Source organism: Chiloscyllium plagiosum, unplaced genomic scaffold (assembly GCF_037043375.1).
Source record: "Chiloscyllium plagiosum isolate Xiang-an unplaced genomic scaffold, Cpla_swu_hap1 HiC_scaffold_6, whole genome shotgun sequence".
In the NCBI taxonomy this organism is placed as follows: domain Eukaryota; kingdom Metazoa; phylum Chordata; class Chondrichthyes; order Orectolobiformes; family Hemiscylliidae; genus Chiloscyllium; species Chiloscyllium plagiosum.
In genome coordinates, this window is record NW_028270144.1 from 74104276 (window position 1) to 74117263 (window position 12988).

Consider the following 12988-nt stretch of genomic DNA (forward strand, 5'->3'; position numbering starts at 1 on the left):
TGAACTGACTTATACACACGAGGTGCTGTAGAAATGAACATGCAGATTTGTCCATGTTTTCACAAATTCAGCTGTAATTGAGAACACTGTAAAGAAAATTGTGGTTAAATTTGTATTGTAGTGAGGTGTTATCCTGCTGGCACATTTTTAGATCTTGTCTAAATCTATCTGTATGAAGTTTCTAGTACTTGACCACAGTAGGCAAAAAAATCAATCCATGAATAATATACAGTTGCACTTATATCAAAATGATACAATATTGTCAGAAACTATTTAAGAACTCCATTAATAAGATTTAAGCAATTCACATACCTGTACTCATCAAGATTTTGCTATTTGTCTCTAATCTCATTTTCACAAACAAAATGGTACATAGGAGCAAATTGCTGTTTTGGAGAGAATTGTTCTTCCTCCAAATCTCTCTCATCCCTGTGGAGAAGCACCTGGCTTCCATTCAATGTCTCTTCGTGTTGGCACAGCTCAGATTGGGAGCTCAACATGTGGGGGATTGCAGGCACAAAGTGATACAGTTGCAGAGTATTGTGCCATGTTGATATTCTCTAATAAAAAACATATTAAGACGATACACAAGTATTGTATGTACCCAGATTTGTGGAGTAGTGTAATTTCAGATTTCTACCAATGCAGAAACAAAGGAAAGCAAAATTGGTGAACTTTAACCTTGAGGATGTGAAGCTACTGGGATAGCAGGATTAGAGTCAGTGAAAAGAACAATGGAAGAAGTGTTACGATGATTGCCATTTGCTGCTTTCCGTGTTACTTCCTTGCAAATGTTGAATGTTCCACCCAATTAGATTGGTTCTGTTCTAAATCACATTGTCAATGAGGGTTCTCCACTAGTTTGGATGCAAGAGTTAGTGATGAACTTTAGATTCCAAATGAAAGCAAGTATTGGAAAATTGGCTGACCTATTGATGTGAATGGCCCCTGCGTGCACCATTTTTGATGCAGAAAGACAGGTTTCGGATTAAGTTGGACTGGCTGACCCTCAAAGTAGATCAGATGCAGCTATGAAAGTGGGCATATGTGAAGGCAGGTTGGTTTAAAGGCAGACCTAAGGTTTACCTGTGCTCCAGCCAGCAGCGCACAACTGTATGAAGCAGTTTGCCAATACCTTTTTTTTTAGAAATGAAATTTAATCTCCTATGTTACCTTTTCAATGGATATCGATAGTCAGTATGACACAACTTGGGTTTGGAACAGTGGCTGTCTTTACTCATGTATGGCAGATTATTGATTGAATGCATATAATTGTCACAGAACCAATGGACAATCCTGGAGATTTCCTCAACACGAAAGGCTATTGTTTCGTCAATTCCAAGCTGATACGTGATCAGCATCAAATACAAATCTGTAGCTGTTTTACTGGCAGCTATCATGTGCTTTCATCCTGGGATGCTCATCCATGGGACATTTGAGGTCTGTGCAACATGCCCCAAAGTGGACCATATTGTTCAGTGGATTGCATTCTGTACCCCATGGCGGTGCTAAGAGTATTGGTGATGGAAGAGTCACAGGAACTGTAATAGTTCTCTTGAGATAGGAAGAAGGTGTCAGAGAACTGAAAGAAGGAAGGGAAGACAGTACCCGGCAGCCAGAGAGGCAAGTTAGTACTTTAGCCTCTCAGCCCAAATGTGAAAAAAGTGATGAATTTATTTCCAAACAGAAGATTTAATTAACATTTCTTCACATGCAAGTAATTAACCTCTAGTACCTATCTTAAAGAAGGCATCCACACTTCACTATCTGTTTGAGTTGTTAGTCCATGAGACCTACTGGAAAGAAAACCTGAATTCATTTAGTGCCTTTTACCATTCTAGGATTCCTTGAATGCTAATTATGAACTTTTTAAAATGCAGTCATTGTAGAAAGGAGTGAACATGGCAACCAATATGTGCAAGCCTGCTTGAAAGGATAGATGGGGTCTTGATTTTAATAACTCGTCATAAAAAAAGGCAGTTTTGACTTTGCAGAATCTTTCCATACTGAAGTGAATTGTAGGTGTTGTGAACATATCTCTGGAAATTGCCATTTCTCAATGGGAATGCTCAAGGTGGTTATGGCTGGTGACTCCTTGTGTCAGTACATTCTTTTTTCAAATAAATGTCTGACTGACCCACTGGAGTGTCAACCCTGAAAGTGGACATGTTCCAAATCATATCCATTAATTGTGAGTTTACTAAAGTGATGGCCAGAAAGCACCATTTGATTTATCAAACCTTTCCCAAATTATAATGGTCAGATCATCATTACTAAACATTTCTTCTCCAACCTTCCTATCCAACATGTGCCAATACCCATGGCAATGTATTATCCTGAGAGAGGCACAGCGAGAGAAACTCAAGGATGAATAGGCAAAAATTCCTCACATGGTCCATGTGTCACCTATGAAGACACCTACTTTATATATGATGTTCCAGTCAGCAATTATTCCAGTTCCCTCTGGAAGGCATGCAGAGAGTTAGCACCCATCCCACCAGCTGACAAAGCCATCCAGAAGCTCACTCTTCACACGGACAGGAAAATCAGTCTATTCTCATTCTGAAAAATAGAAAAATTGTCTCTTCTGATTGTCCCTGATCTGATAAACTGGAATAATCCAGCGATAAGGACTTTATCATTATATAGACCTCTATTAGGTTCCCTCTTGCGGGATGTTAAGTAGACAGGTTTTCTTCAGAGTAATGAAGTAACAGAGGTAAACTAAGCCAGATGTCTACCTGGTATATTTCCTCTGTAACTTTGTCAAGGCCATACCATTCGTCATGTATGGAGAACCAAAGCCAGATGTGGTATCCTACTTGTGGTCTGACATGCAATCAGACAATGTTGAAATTTGTGTATTCTGAATTAGGTACTATGGTTCCTTTAATACACCCCTATGTCTTGTTATAGTTAGGCACAGCTTCCCTACACACACCTTCATTGATATATTAAGACTGGAATCTTTAGCCCTCTCAACTTCTTTTTGCATTGTTCCTTGCAAATGATTTGCGTACTCTGTGTTGGCTCTACCAACATACATACTCTTACTTTTGGCTAAATTAAATGCCATTTCTGAATCTTATTATACTTCTCTACCACCTTATGCTTTGCTTAATAGAAAACTCATTGAAGCAATTAGGCCTGGGTATTTAAATATTCCCTTTTTTGGCTGAAGCAGGTGCATTGTAAACTCAAATAAGAACACCTGAGTCCAAGACAAACCTGCAGTTGCAATAAAGATCATTTTTATGAGAAACCTTCAGATTTGCCACTACGTGAAGTGTAATTCCAGACTTTAGTTAAACTGGACTTCAAAAACACCCAAAAGGACTTCATAATTTCCTTGCTATTTCAACCCATTGCCTTTAATTTACTTTCAATCACAAATGAACAAAGCACTGTCTTGGTCAGAAAGGTCAAGATCTAGTGAATCTCTGATTGGATTGTGAGCAGAGCATAAAACTAATCTTGGTACTATGTGGCATCTAGACAACAGTATTATTAATGTATTGCAAATGTATTATTTCTGTACTGAACAATTGGGTCATATTTTGCATCTGCAAAATATCTTGCAGCATGCGCTTTTAGACATTTTTCTTTCCTGCACCCTTCAATGTGAAATTGCATTGCTCTGTTAAGTGCAAGTTGATAATGCTACAGCAATGAAAATGGGCATCTAACATTTGGTGAATGGATCTAATTATCTGTCTCCTTAACAAATAATATCTGAGGATTGAGAAGGAAACCGGAATAATGGAGAAAGAAGGTGGGTTAGAATGAAATCAGGTGTGGAAGGAGAAAGAAAGATTGGTTTCAGGAAGAGAGATGGGAGACAAATGAAATGAAAGAAATACAAAGGAATTTTGGAACAAATGTGACAACTGGCTACCTATAGGATGAAAATTGTTAGTGTACATTGTTCCCTTTTTAGATCAGAGAAACTGAATAATTATCATACAATTAAAAATGAATTGTGCTGTTAAATACCGACTTTAACTTTGCACCGTGATTTAATTTGAGTTTAATATACAAATCCAGCATATTTTGAACAGTAATTGGGTGGGTCAGCTGTGATGCTTTTATGTGAGGCCTTCAGTGGAACTTAGTAAATTGAACAAGTTATATCAATTCACAACTTGTACATTTCTTTTATTCCTTACCTGATTTGCTGGCCAATTCACAATTTTAATGAAAACATGCGTTGTGATCTTGCCACTAGTCTTCAAGAAGGATTTTGGCTATTGTAATTGTACAATTTTAATTTCAGAGAAGAAGAGTGACCGCATGTATTAATAATTTGAATATTGTGCCCCAATTCTGGACATATCACTTTAGGAAGGATGCGAAGGCATCAGAGAAGTTGTAGAAAAGATTTATGAAAATGATTCCCAAAAGAGAGACAAGGGACAGTTTAGAGGAGCTGGAGTTGTTCTTATTAAAAGGACTTGAGAGAAGATTTAATTGAGGTGTTTAAACTCATAAAATCATTTAGACAGAGTAGATAAAGAGAAACTCCTCCCAATGGAAACAGTTGAAAATCAGATTTAACATGAGAGGCAAAAGAACTAACAGCAGAAAGAGGAAAACTCTTTTTTTGCACTGTTAGGATCTGGAAAGCACACCCTGAATGTGTGGAGACCGATTCAATCACAGCTTTCACAAAGGAATTAGATAAGCATCTAAAGAGAAAAAAAATTGTACAGGGGAAGAGCAAGTGAATGGGCATTTTTGAGCATTTCTTTGCAGAGATCTAGTATGATCAGGATGCGCTGAATGGCCAACTCCTCTGCTGTATTCATTCTTTGATTCTAATCCAAGAGTTAATTTAAGTATGGGAATTACTCATAGGATTATTATGAATGCTTCAGCAAAATAACAGACTGAAAAACCAGCATGTGGCAGGCAGTGAAACATTGGAAGAATACTGAGGTGGAGCTTGTTTTGTAGGTACTTTGCATTAAGGAAGCAGCTTTCAACGACCCTGGAATACTACAAACTCCATGGGTGAAGAAATGTCTAGAGAGGCATTATCAGATGTAATCAATGTTTTTCTTTTAAAATGTGTGGGTCAGAAGGCATTGAAAATTTTAAAAATTTGCACTGGTGGAGAAATGAGATGCCATGAAATATGACATAGAGCCAACTGCAGGTGGATGTGGTATCCTATGATAATTCTTGCAGGTGAGAGGAAGCGGTTTCAATTCTTTTCCTTACCATATGGTAAGGAAGCTAAGACTAATAAATAGTTATCAGAATTTATTTGTACATTTGAAATTCTTGATGTCTACACAGTAATCACTGGCAGCCAAAGATTTGTAAAGTATTTAAAGTATGGTCTTTAATTTACTGAATTTCAAAGAATTTTAATTATAATCTAAAATATATTAGATATATGCCGCTATAGATTATTTGAAATTTTTTAAAAAATGATTTACACAGTAAGCCTTAATGCTATCATGAATGGTGAGCATCAGTAAGTTTGACAAGGAGGTGGAGTAAAGTTGCTGGTAGTGTGCAATCATTTGTTATAATTTCACAGAGTTTGTAACCACCGTGCCTACTAACGAGCTGGACCAACTCTGCATAGGTTCAGTATGAAGGTGCATAGGGTCACCTAAGTCAGGTCGAATAGGTCAAAGGAGCCTCAGGAGAAAGTCGCTAAATTGGTTCAGCTGGTGGGGCATAGTTTCTGACCTCATCTCCTCTCAAACTCCACAGAGGAATGAACAGAAGACTTCAAGAAGAAGAAAGTGACCTCAGCAACCTTGCAAAGTCATGACATTTTCCTGTGCTTTCTCCCAGTTTGTGGATATCCAAGAGGCGAGTGCGGTTTAACTGCATTTTGATTTTCAAGAGCAATGATAATCCACGGAAATGCAGAGTCTAAATAGACAGAACTGAGCAAGCATTTTGCCAGATGGAGTGAACATGTCAACAGTCTTGTAGTGTCTCAGATTCAAGATACACCTTCTGCTGTTTGCTGTATGCTCCTTCCTTCATTGTAGCTTGCCAAGTCACGACCTGGAACGTTCACATGACAACTGTAGAAAAAAAGGACAGGGAACATTATCATCATCCTCTCTTCCAATCAAATAAAGTACCAACTTAAAACACTTGGAGTTAGTTTGAAATGAGATTGAGATCTGAAATACCTTTCAGAAAGGAAGTGCACAGTGACCAAAGAAGCAAAATATGAAATTAATGCTATGAAGAGTAAATGTAATTTTTATGTATCATGTTATCTATGTAAATAAATTAATATATTGAAAACTGTCTCACCTACCTAGAGGTAGCAAACATTTTCAGAGGTTTTGTAGTAAAAGGTGGGCAAATTAAGCCTAATTATTAAAAGATATTGTACTTAAAATCTACCCAAGGTCATTGTGAAAAATCATTCAGCCTATGTTGGAGGTGTATTCTTAGATAACAGTAAATTTGGTTTTATAAACAGCAAAGGTTAGTACAGAGAAATTCAGGGGAAAATACTTCGCCTAATGTTACAGAAATAAGTATCAAGTTATTATTACTTTGAATTTTGTAACATCTGGCCTGTAGTTGTTTTTGTTCCACTGGTGTGTGTCTATCTATGTGTATCTCCATGTAGCTCATGGCAATTAGCATTCTTTTCAGTCCTGGAGGTTGATCAAGAGGAATCAGCGATTTTAAAACTGAGTACTGGCAAAGTACAAAGCAGTACACAGCTGGCACTGAATTTTTAAAGCGCTGACACCTTCTAATCGGTTATTCAATGCTGAAAGGATAACGGTTCTCGTTAACCCTGTGGAGTACTTACTGATAGATGATGGGCTGCTGATGCAGATGAGGGGCCCTTTACCTATCTTAGAGCGAAATATTGAATCATGCTGGGGCTTTGGGAAGAAGATTAAAGCTGAGATTTTGCCTGTCAGGTAGGAGAAATTATTAACAGGGCCCTTTAAAGGGCATACTTTTAAAAAAATCATAGCTATAAGAGTATGATTTTTCTTGTTTCAAAGAATCGATAGGAAATTGTAAAACCGTAGCATCTCATTTTGGAGTCTGATTGTATATGCCAGTTAACAACTGACTGATCAATGACCATCTACCCTCTTGATCTCAATTTGGCCTTTTTTTGTAAAGAAGGGGTCAGGAGGCTGACAGTAGCATGGACAAAACTCTAAGGGACCATTTTATACATGGTTTTTGATTAACATACCAATGGTTGTAATATCTTGTTGTTTTAATATAGATGGGAACATGAAAGAAGTTAGAAATAGTGTTAGATGCCCCAGGTTTGAATCAGTTCTCTCTATTTAATCTAGTATTTATCAGGGCCATAAACTGAAAGCTAACAATTTTGGTGAGTCCTGAAATAAAGCCTGAAGCTTGAATTCCTGCCATTAGCCCTTGATGATGAATAGGGCTAATGAATACAAGTAAGTGGTTGGAATCTGTGACCAGCTGCATCAAGGCAGGTAATACAGCTCAGATTTAATTGGGAGCAGGTATTGGTGGGCTGTATTACTTTAATTGGTAAGGAGGATTTCTAAATGGAAAGGACAAAGTATAATGGCCAAATTGTGCTGTACAATAGCACTTAGGCTGGAATTGTATGCATTCGTTAATCTGCTGAGGAATGAGGCAATTCTGAACAATTTTCTCAGTGAAACCAACTCTAGAAAGCTTGTCCCTTTTGTTCTCCCTTGGGAAAATGCAAGATTGAAACAGAAAATACCTCTATGGAGGCAATCATTTGCCACGTGTGGAAAGCGGATACAGCTGTAAACTATGAAAAAGGGATCTTTGTAGCACAATAAAGGATGGAAAAGGAGATAAAGCCAGGGATAAGAGTAGGCCTGTCATTGCTTCAGTGAAGGTATAAAGTGATGACATTTACAGTGACAATTGAGACCATAAAACGAACTCAGTAAAATTTAGAGACAGAAATTTGATCTTTAAAAGACAGGCTGTGATAATTAAAAGTGGACTTAAACTGTTAAACAAGTCATTAATGAAAGAAGGGTTATAGGAGCCTTTTAAAAAGTTAATGATGCAGTTGCCATTAATCTAGGAACCATATTTTCTGTCCAAATCAACTACATCTCATCATTAGACGATAGTATAACTGTACACTTAAATAATATGTCGGTTTGTAAATAAGGATGGCCTTTAAATGTCAAATCATTAATTTCAAGGAATCATTTAAGAAGCTTATATATTTTAATATTGTGATGTCATCAGCATTCTTAGTAAAACATTTTTGTTAAATTCACTGAACTGTCAGGTTATAACTTGGGAATATTTTCATTGATTTTTTTTAAAAAGATATGCCATTTATTTTTGAATAGTAAATTAATGTTGGAATGAATAGAGAACTTTGTCTTTAAAATAACAAAAAGATTGTAAATGAAGCTAACCTCATCAGTATTCTGTGGTGAATCCTACCTTGTACAAAGTTTAAAATGTACAAATGGAGAATAATTTTAATTAAGTATTGAATCTATTTGATATTAAGAAATGTTAGTATTGCTTATAATTGCAGCAAAACTAAAATAGGCCATGATAGTTGTTAAAATATCACAATAATCAAAAGATATGATCTGACTGCTCCATCAAATGATAGCATGGAAATAATACGCTCCTACTTCAAGATCCAGACTTATCTCCTCAGCGATAATGTATGCATAAACTAAGAGGACCGAGGAACACTAGAATTGGACCTTGGACCTCTTCTGCATAGTTGCTTGTGGACAAGTGATTACTCAGCAAAATTGATTGGCTTTGCATCCATTTTACACACTGATTTCAAACCTGATGCATTTTTTTAAAAGAAAAAGTAAACCCATATCTCACCTACTATTTTTTAATAGCAAGGTTTCTGGTCATTCCACTAGCAGACTATGATGAAACTATCACTGCATGATGTTTTGTGCCTTCCTAATAAGCTTAAACAAAGCAAACATTTCACTTACAATCATAGTTGCAACATGGTCTGAGGCAATCTCAGTCAATTGGCTTAAAAGTTTGGCACAGGTTGACCATATTCCTTTCAGGTGTGTTGTAATAACACTTGTGACAATCAATATTATGATTCAATAGATTCTATAATCTCTTCTTACCTTGTTATAATGCAGGTTGGAAATCTAAAAGGGTTCCACATCTTGAAGGCTACAAATAAGCAATTTGGGAAAAGAATCAGAAAACGGAGTGCAGAGCAACTGCTGCAACAGCTTTCCCAGGATCGCCAGGTGGGTTTCATGTGTTGGCAAATGAGGAAAAGTGAGATAGACACTTCTGCTAATGGCTGAGTTCACATTTTCAAAGCAACACTCTCTGACGTAGAACAGAACACAGGTGTGTTAAATTGAGAGACTAAAAAGTTTTGAGTCATTTCTAAGATCAAAATGGCAGATTGCATGATTATAGCCTAATTTATTTTTCCATGTACCTCAACATGAAATTAGAAGATCATGATTTGCCCTTAGTAAATATTATATTGTATTAGGTAACATTTTCCCTCTAATACATATTTTAAAATGTAAAAAAGTTAAAGAAAATAGTTCATTTAGATGCACATCGAGTAGTCATTTGTTTCCCTTTTATCTACAATTTGTTCTTATTCTTTGGTCGTTGTGTAAATACTAACCTTTAACCTTTAAAGCCTTTGAGATTGATCAGGATTGTACCAAATCCTGAAAATGGTATGTGTGGTGGTGCACAAACTATTCCATGCACACCAGTAATGCTTGTTTAAAAGGCTTGTGTGTAATATTTCATTTTAAATAGCCTTGTAATCTATAGATAATCATTAACCAGTACATTACCTTGCTACACAGATGCTGTGCGACCTGCTGAGTAAATGCAGCATTTTCTGTTCAACCTTTTGTTAAACTGACTGAGCTTTACTGACTAGTCAGGTGTAATTATCCTGGTTTATAAATCTGTTGCTATTATCTTACCTGGATTATCAATAAGTGGCTACAGATGATTATATTGGCTAATGTAAAGGGAATTGGATCAATGATAATTATGGATATGCTAAAAAGTTATTTGTTGTAGCTGAATTTATATGACAGTGGTCTTGGAAATTAAAATAATCTGTGGTGAACTTAATTTGATGATGAAGTGTAATGGGGTTTGATGATAGTGAGGACAGGAAGCTCTTGTTTTGGCTAGATTTCCTCTTTGGTTGTGAGAAACAGGAGTCAAGAAACTTCACAACACAGTATCCTGGCAGTCCTGGTGTAATCGGTCTTGCACTGTACCTGCGCTAGTCCAGCTATAGTGGTGAAACCCATCGCTGCCTGTGCTTGTTAGGCTGCATCCATTGGGAAACTGATGAAGAGAGCTGTCCTTTTGAAATGGGCATCCTTTCAGCAATGTGAATCCAGTATTTAAGAGCTAAATGAAAGACACCAGTATTTGAGCCCTGAAATGCACCCACAATGACTAAACTGATTATCACCATGAGCTACAGTGCTACTTGCAGAACCCTTTGAGTATGTAAGGTGAAGATTATTATCAATGAAGTGTGTAAGCATATTTTTGTATGGTTGCAGGCTCCTCCTGCAACAACGCTTGGACTTTTCCAGATAAGTAAGTCAGTTTCATTAGAACCTTCACTTGTGGATACGTTTAGGTCCTCCTCCATAGCTTTAGCTTCTGAGGTTATCCCGCTTCCTACTCAGGCTGTCCAATATTGCTGTTACACTGCCTCAATTGAAACCAATTGCAAGTGAGGCACAGTAGTTTCAATGGCAGAATTCCTTCTTTGGGGCAGCAACCCTGACTGTATGCTCCATTTGGTGCCAGATATTTGGGCAACACCCAAGTTGCCACAAAGATCAACACCACCTCTTCTCGCCCTCTCCTGTGCATCTCCATCTTTCCAGCTCACTTTTCTGCTGAGGTCTGCCTGCTTGAACACTTCTTAGAACTTTCCATTCTTCAGAGTGGTGTCCCAATCCTTTCTCAACTGCAAGACATTGATTTACACGGCCTTCTAGACTATGCCAACATTGTGAATACCTTAAAATTACTAATTCAGCACTCAACTTCGTAGTGGTAAAAATATTTCTTGCGTTGCCTGCAAGCCCCCATTCCATCTGCTTTCCCACACTAATGGAACTTGGCAGTGCCCGAAATGGGTACAGGAATTCCTGGTCTATGCTCTGGCAGCCATTTAGTTCCCTCATTAAATCCAAATTCACCCTTGCTGTGCTAAGTAGAAGCTAGAGTACAATAGGTGAGTGGGTGTGGGGATGAAGGTGATAGGTCAGGGAGGAGGGTGGGGGAAGGTAGCAAAGAGTACAACGGATGGATGGGGATGGGATGAAGGTGATAGGTCAGAGAGGAGGGTGGAGTGGATAGGTGGAAAGGAAGATAGACAGGTAGGACAAGTCATGCGGACAGTGCTGAGCTGGAAGTTTGGAACTGGGGTGAGGTGAGGGAAGGGGAAATGAGGAAACTGTTGAAGTCCACATTGATGCCCTGGGGTTGAAGTGTTCCAAGGCGGAAGATGAGGCATTCTTCTGCCAGGCGTCGGGTGGTGAGGGAGCGGCAGTGAAGGAGGCCCAGGACCTCCATGTCCTCGGCAGAGTGGGAGGGGGAGTTGAAATGTTGGGCCATAGGGCGGTGTGGTTGATTGGTGCAGGTGTCCCGGAGATGTTCCCTAAAGCACTCTGCTAGGAGGCGTCCAGTGTCCCCAATGTAGAGGAGACCGCATTGGGAACAATGGATACAATAAATGATATTGGTGGATGTGCAGGTAAAACTTTGATGGATGTGGAAGGTTCCTTTAGGGCCTTGGATAGAGGTGAGGGAGGTGGTGTGGGCGCAGGTTTTGCAATTCCTGCGGTGGCAGGGCAAGGTGCCAGGACAGGAAGGTGGTTTGTAGGGGGACATGGACCTGACCAGATAGTCACAGAAGGAACGGTCTTTGCGGAAGGCGGAGAGGGGTGGGGAGGGAAATATATCCCTGGTGGTGGGGTCCGTTTGGAGGTGGCAGAAATGTCGGCGAATGATTTGGTTTATGCGAAGGTTGGTAGGGTGGAAGGTGAGCACCAGAGGGGTTCTGTCCTTGTTACGGTCGGAGGAGTGGGGTCTGAGGGCGGAGGTGTGGGATGTGGACGAGATGCGTTGGAAGGCATCCTTAACCATGTGGGAAGGGAAATTGCGGTTTCTAAAGAAGGAGGCCATCTGGTGTGTTCTGTGGTGGAACTGGTCCTCCTGGGAGCAGATACGGCGGAAGCGGAGGAATTGGGAATACGGGATGGCATTTTTGCAGGAGGTAGGGTGGGAAGAAGTGTAGTGTCCTGCTCCTTGGATGCTGCCTGAACTGCTGTGCTTTTCCAGCACCACTAATTCAGAATCTGGTTTCCAGCATCTGCAGTCATTGTTTTTACCTAAGTAGAAGCTAGGCTGGGCTTGAGAATTGTATTGAAACACACAGGTACAGGTATTGCCAAGTCCTCAATTGTCAACTTTAGCAAGGCACAGAACAGACCGTCATGATTTGACTTGACCAGCTGAATGGACTACTCCTGCACCTATTTCTATGTTTTTATGTCTCTACATTTGTCCAACGTGTCCTTTCCACTGACCCCTAATTGCTACTGCCAACTGTCTACCACTGCTAAAGTGGCTTTTCATTCCCATTGGTTCCTGTGTTGTTGTAGTGGGTAGACAGCAACAGTATTAAATGATTGCAATGCAGGAATGGGTTGGAATTGTTTTGTTTCTTTCTTAGTTATCTTTTCATTTTCAGAGCTATTTTAAATGAAAAAAAATCAAGAGATTAAAAAGGCTCCAGTACAATCCATTGTAATGTGAATTGTTTGTGGTCTGTGGATTCGGTAAGGCTGGTGGTACTATTGCTAGACTATTAATCCAGCAATCCAGGTAACATTCGGGGCATTTGGGTTCAAAGGTTGCCATGGCAGATGGCAGAATCTATAATCACTTAAAAAAAATCTGGAATGGAGAGTGTAATGATGGCCGTGAA

At 38.9% G+C, this 12988-nt stretch overlaps 1 protein-coding gene across 1 annotated transcript in view; it reads left to right on the forward strand.

The window, feature by feature from the left end:
* The window catches only part of LOC122550661 (PC3-like endoprotease variant B), an 889929-nt gene that overhangs the window by 226278 nt on the left and 650663 nt on the right, over window positions 1-12988 (forward strand). The window contains exon 3 of the mRNA XM_043691743.2: window positions 9120-9233. Within this exon, the coding sequence (XP_043547678.1) occupies window positions 9120-9233 (114 nt within the window). The remainder of the gene's footprint in view (window positions 1-9119; window positions 9234-12988) is intronic.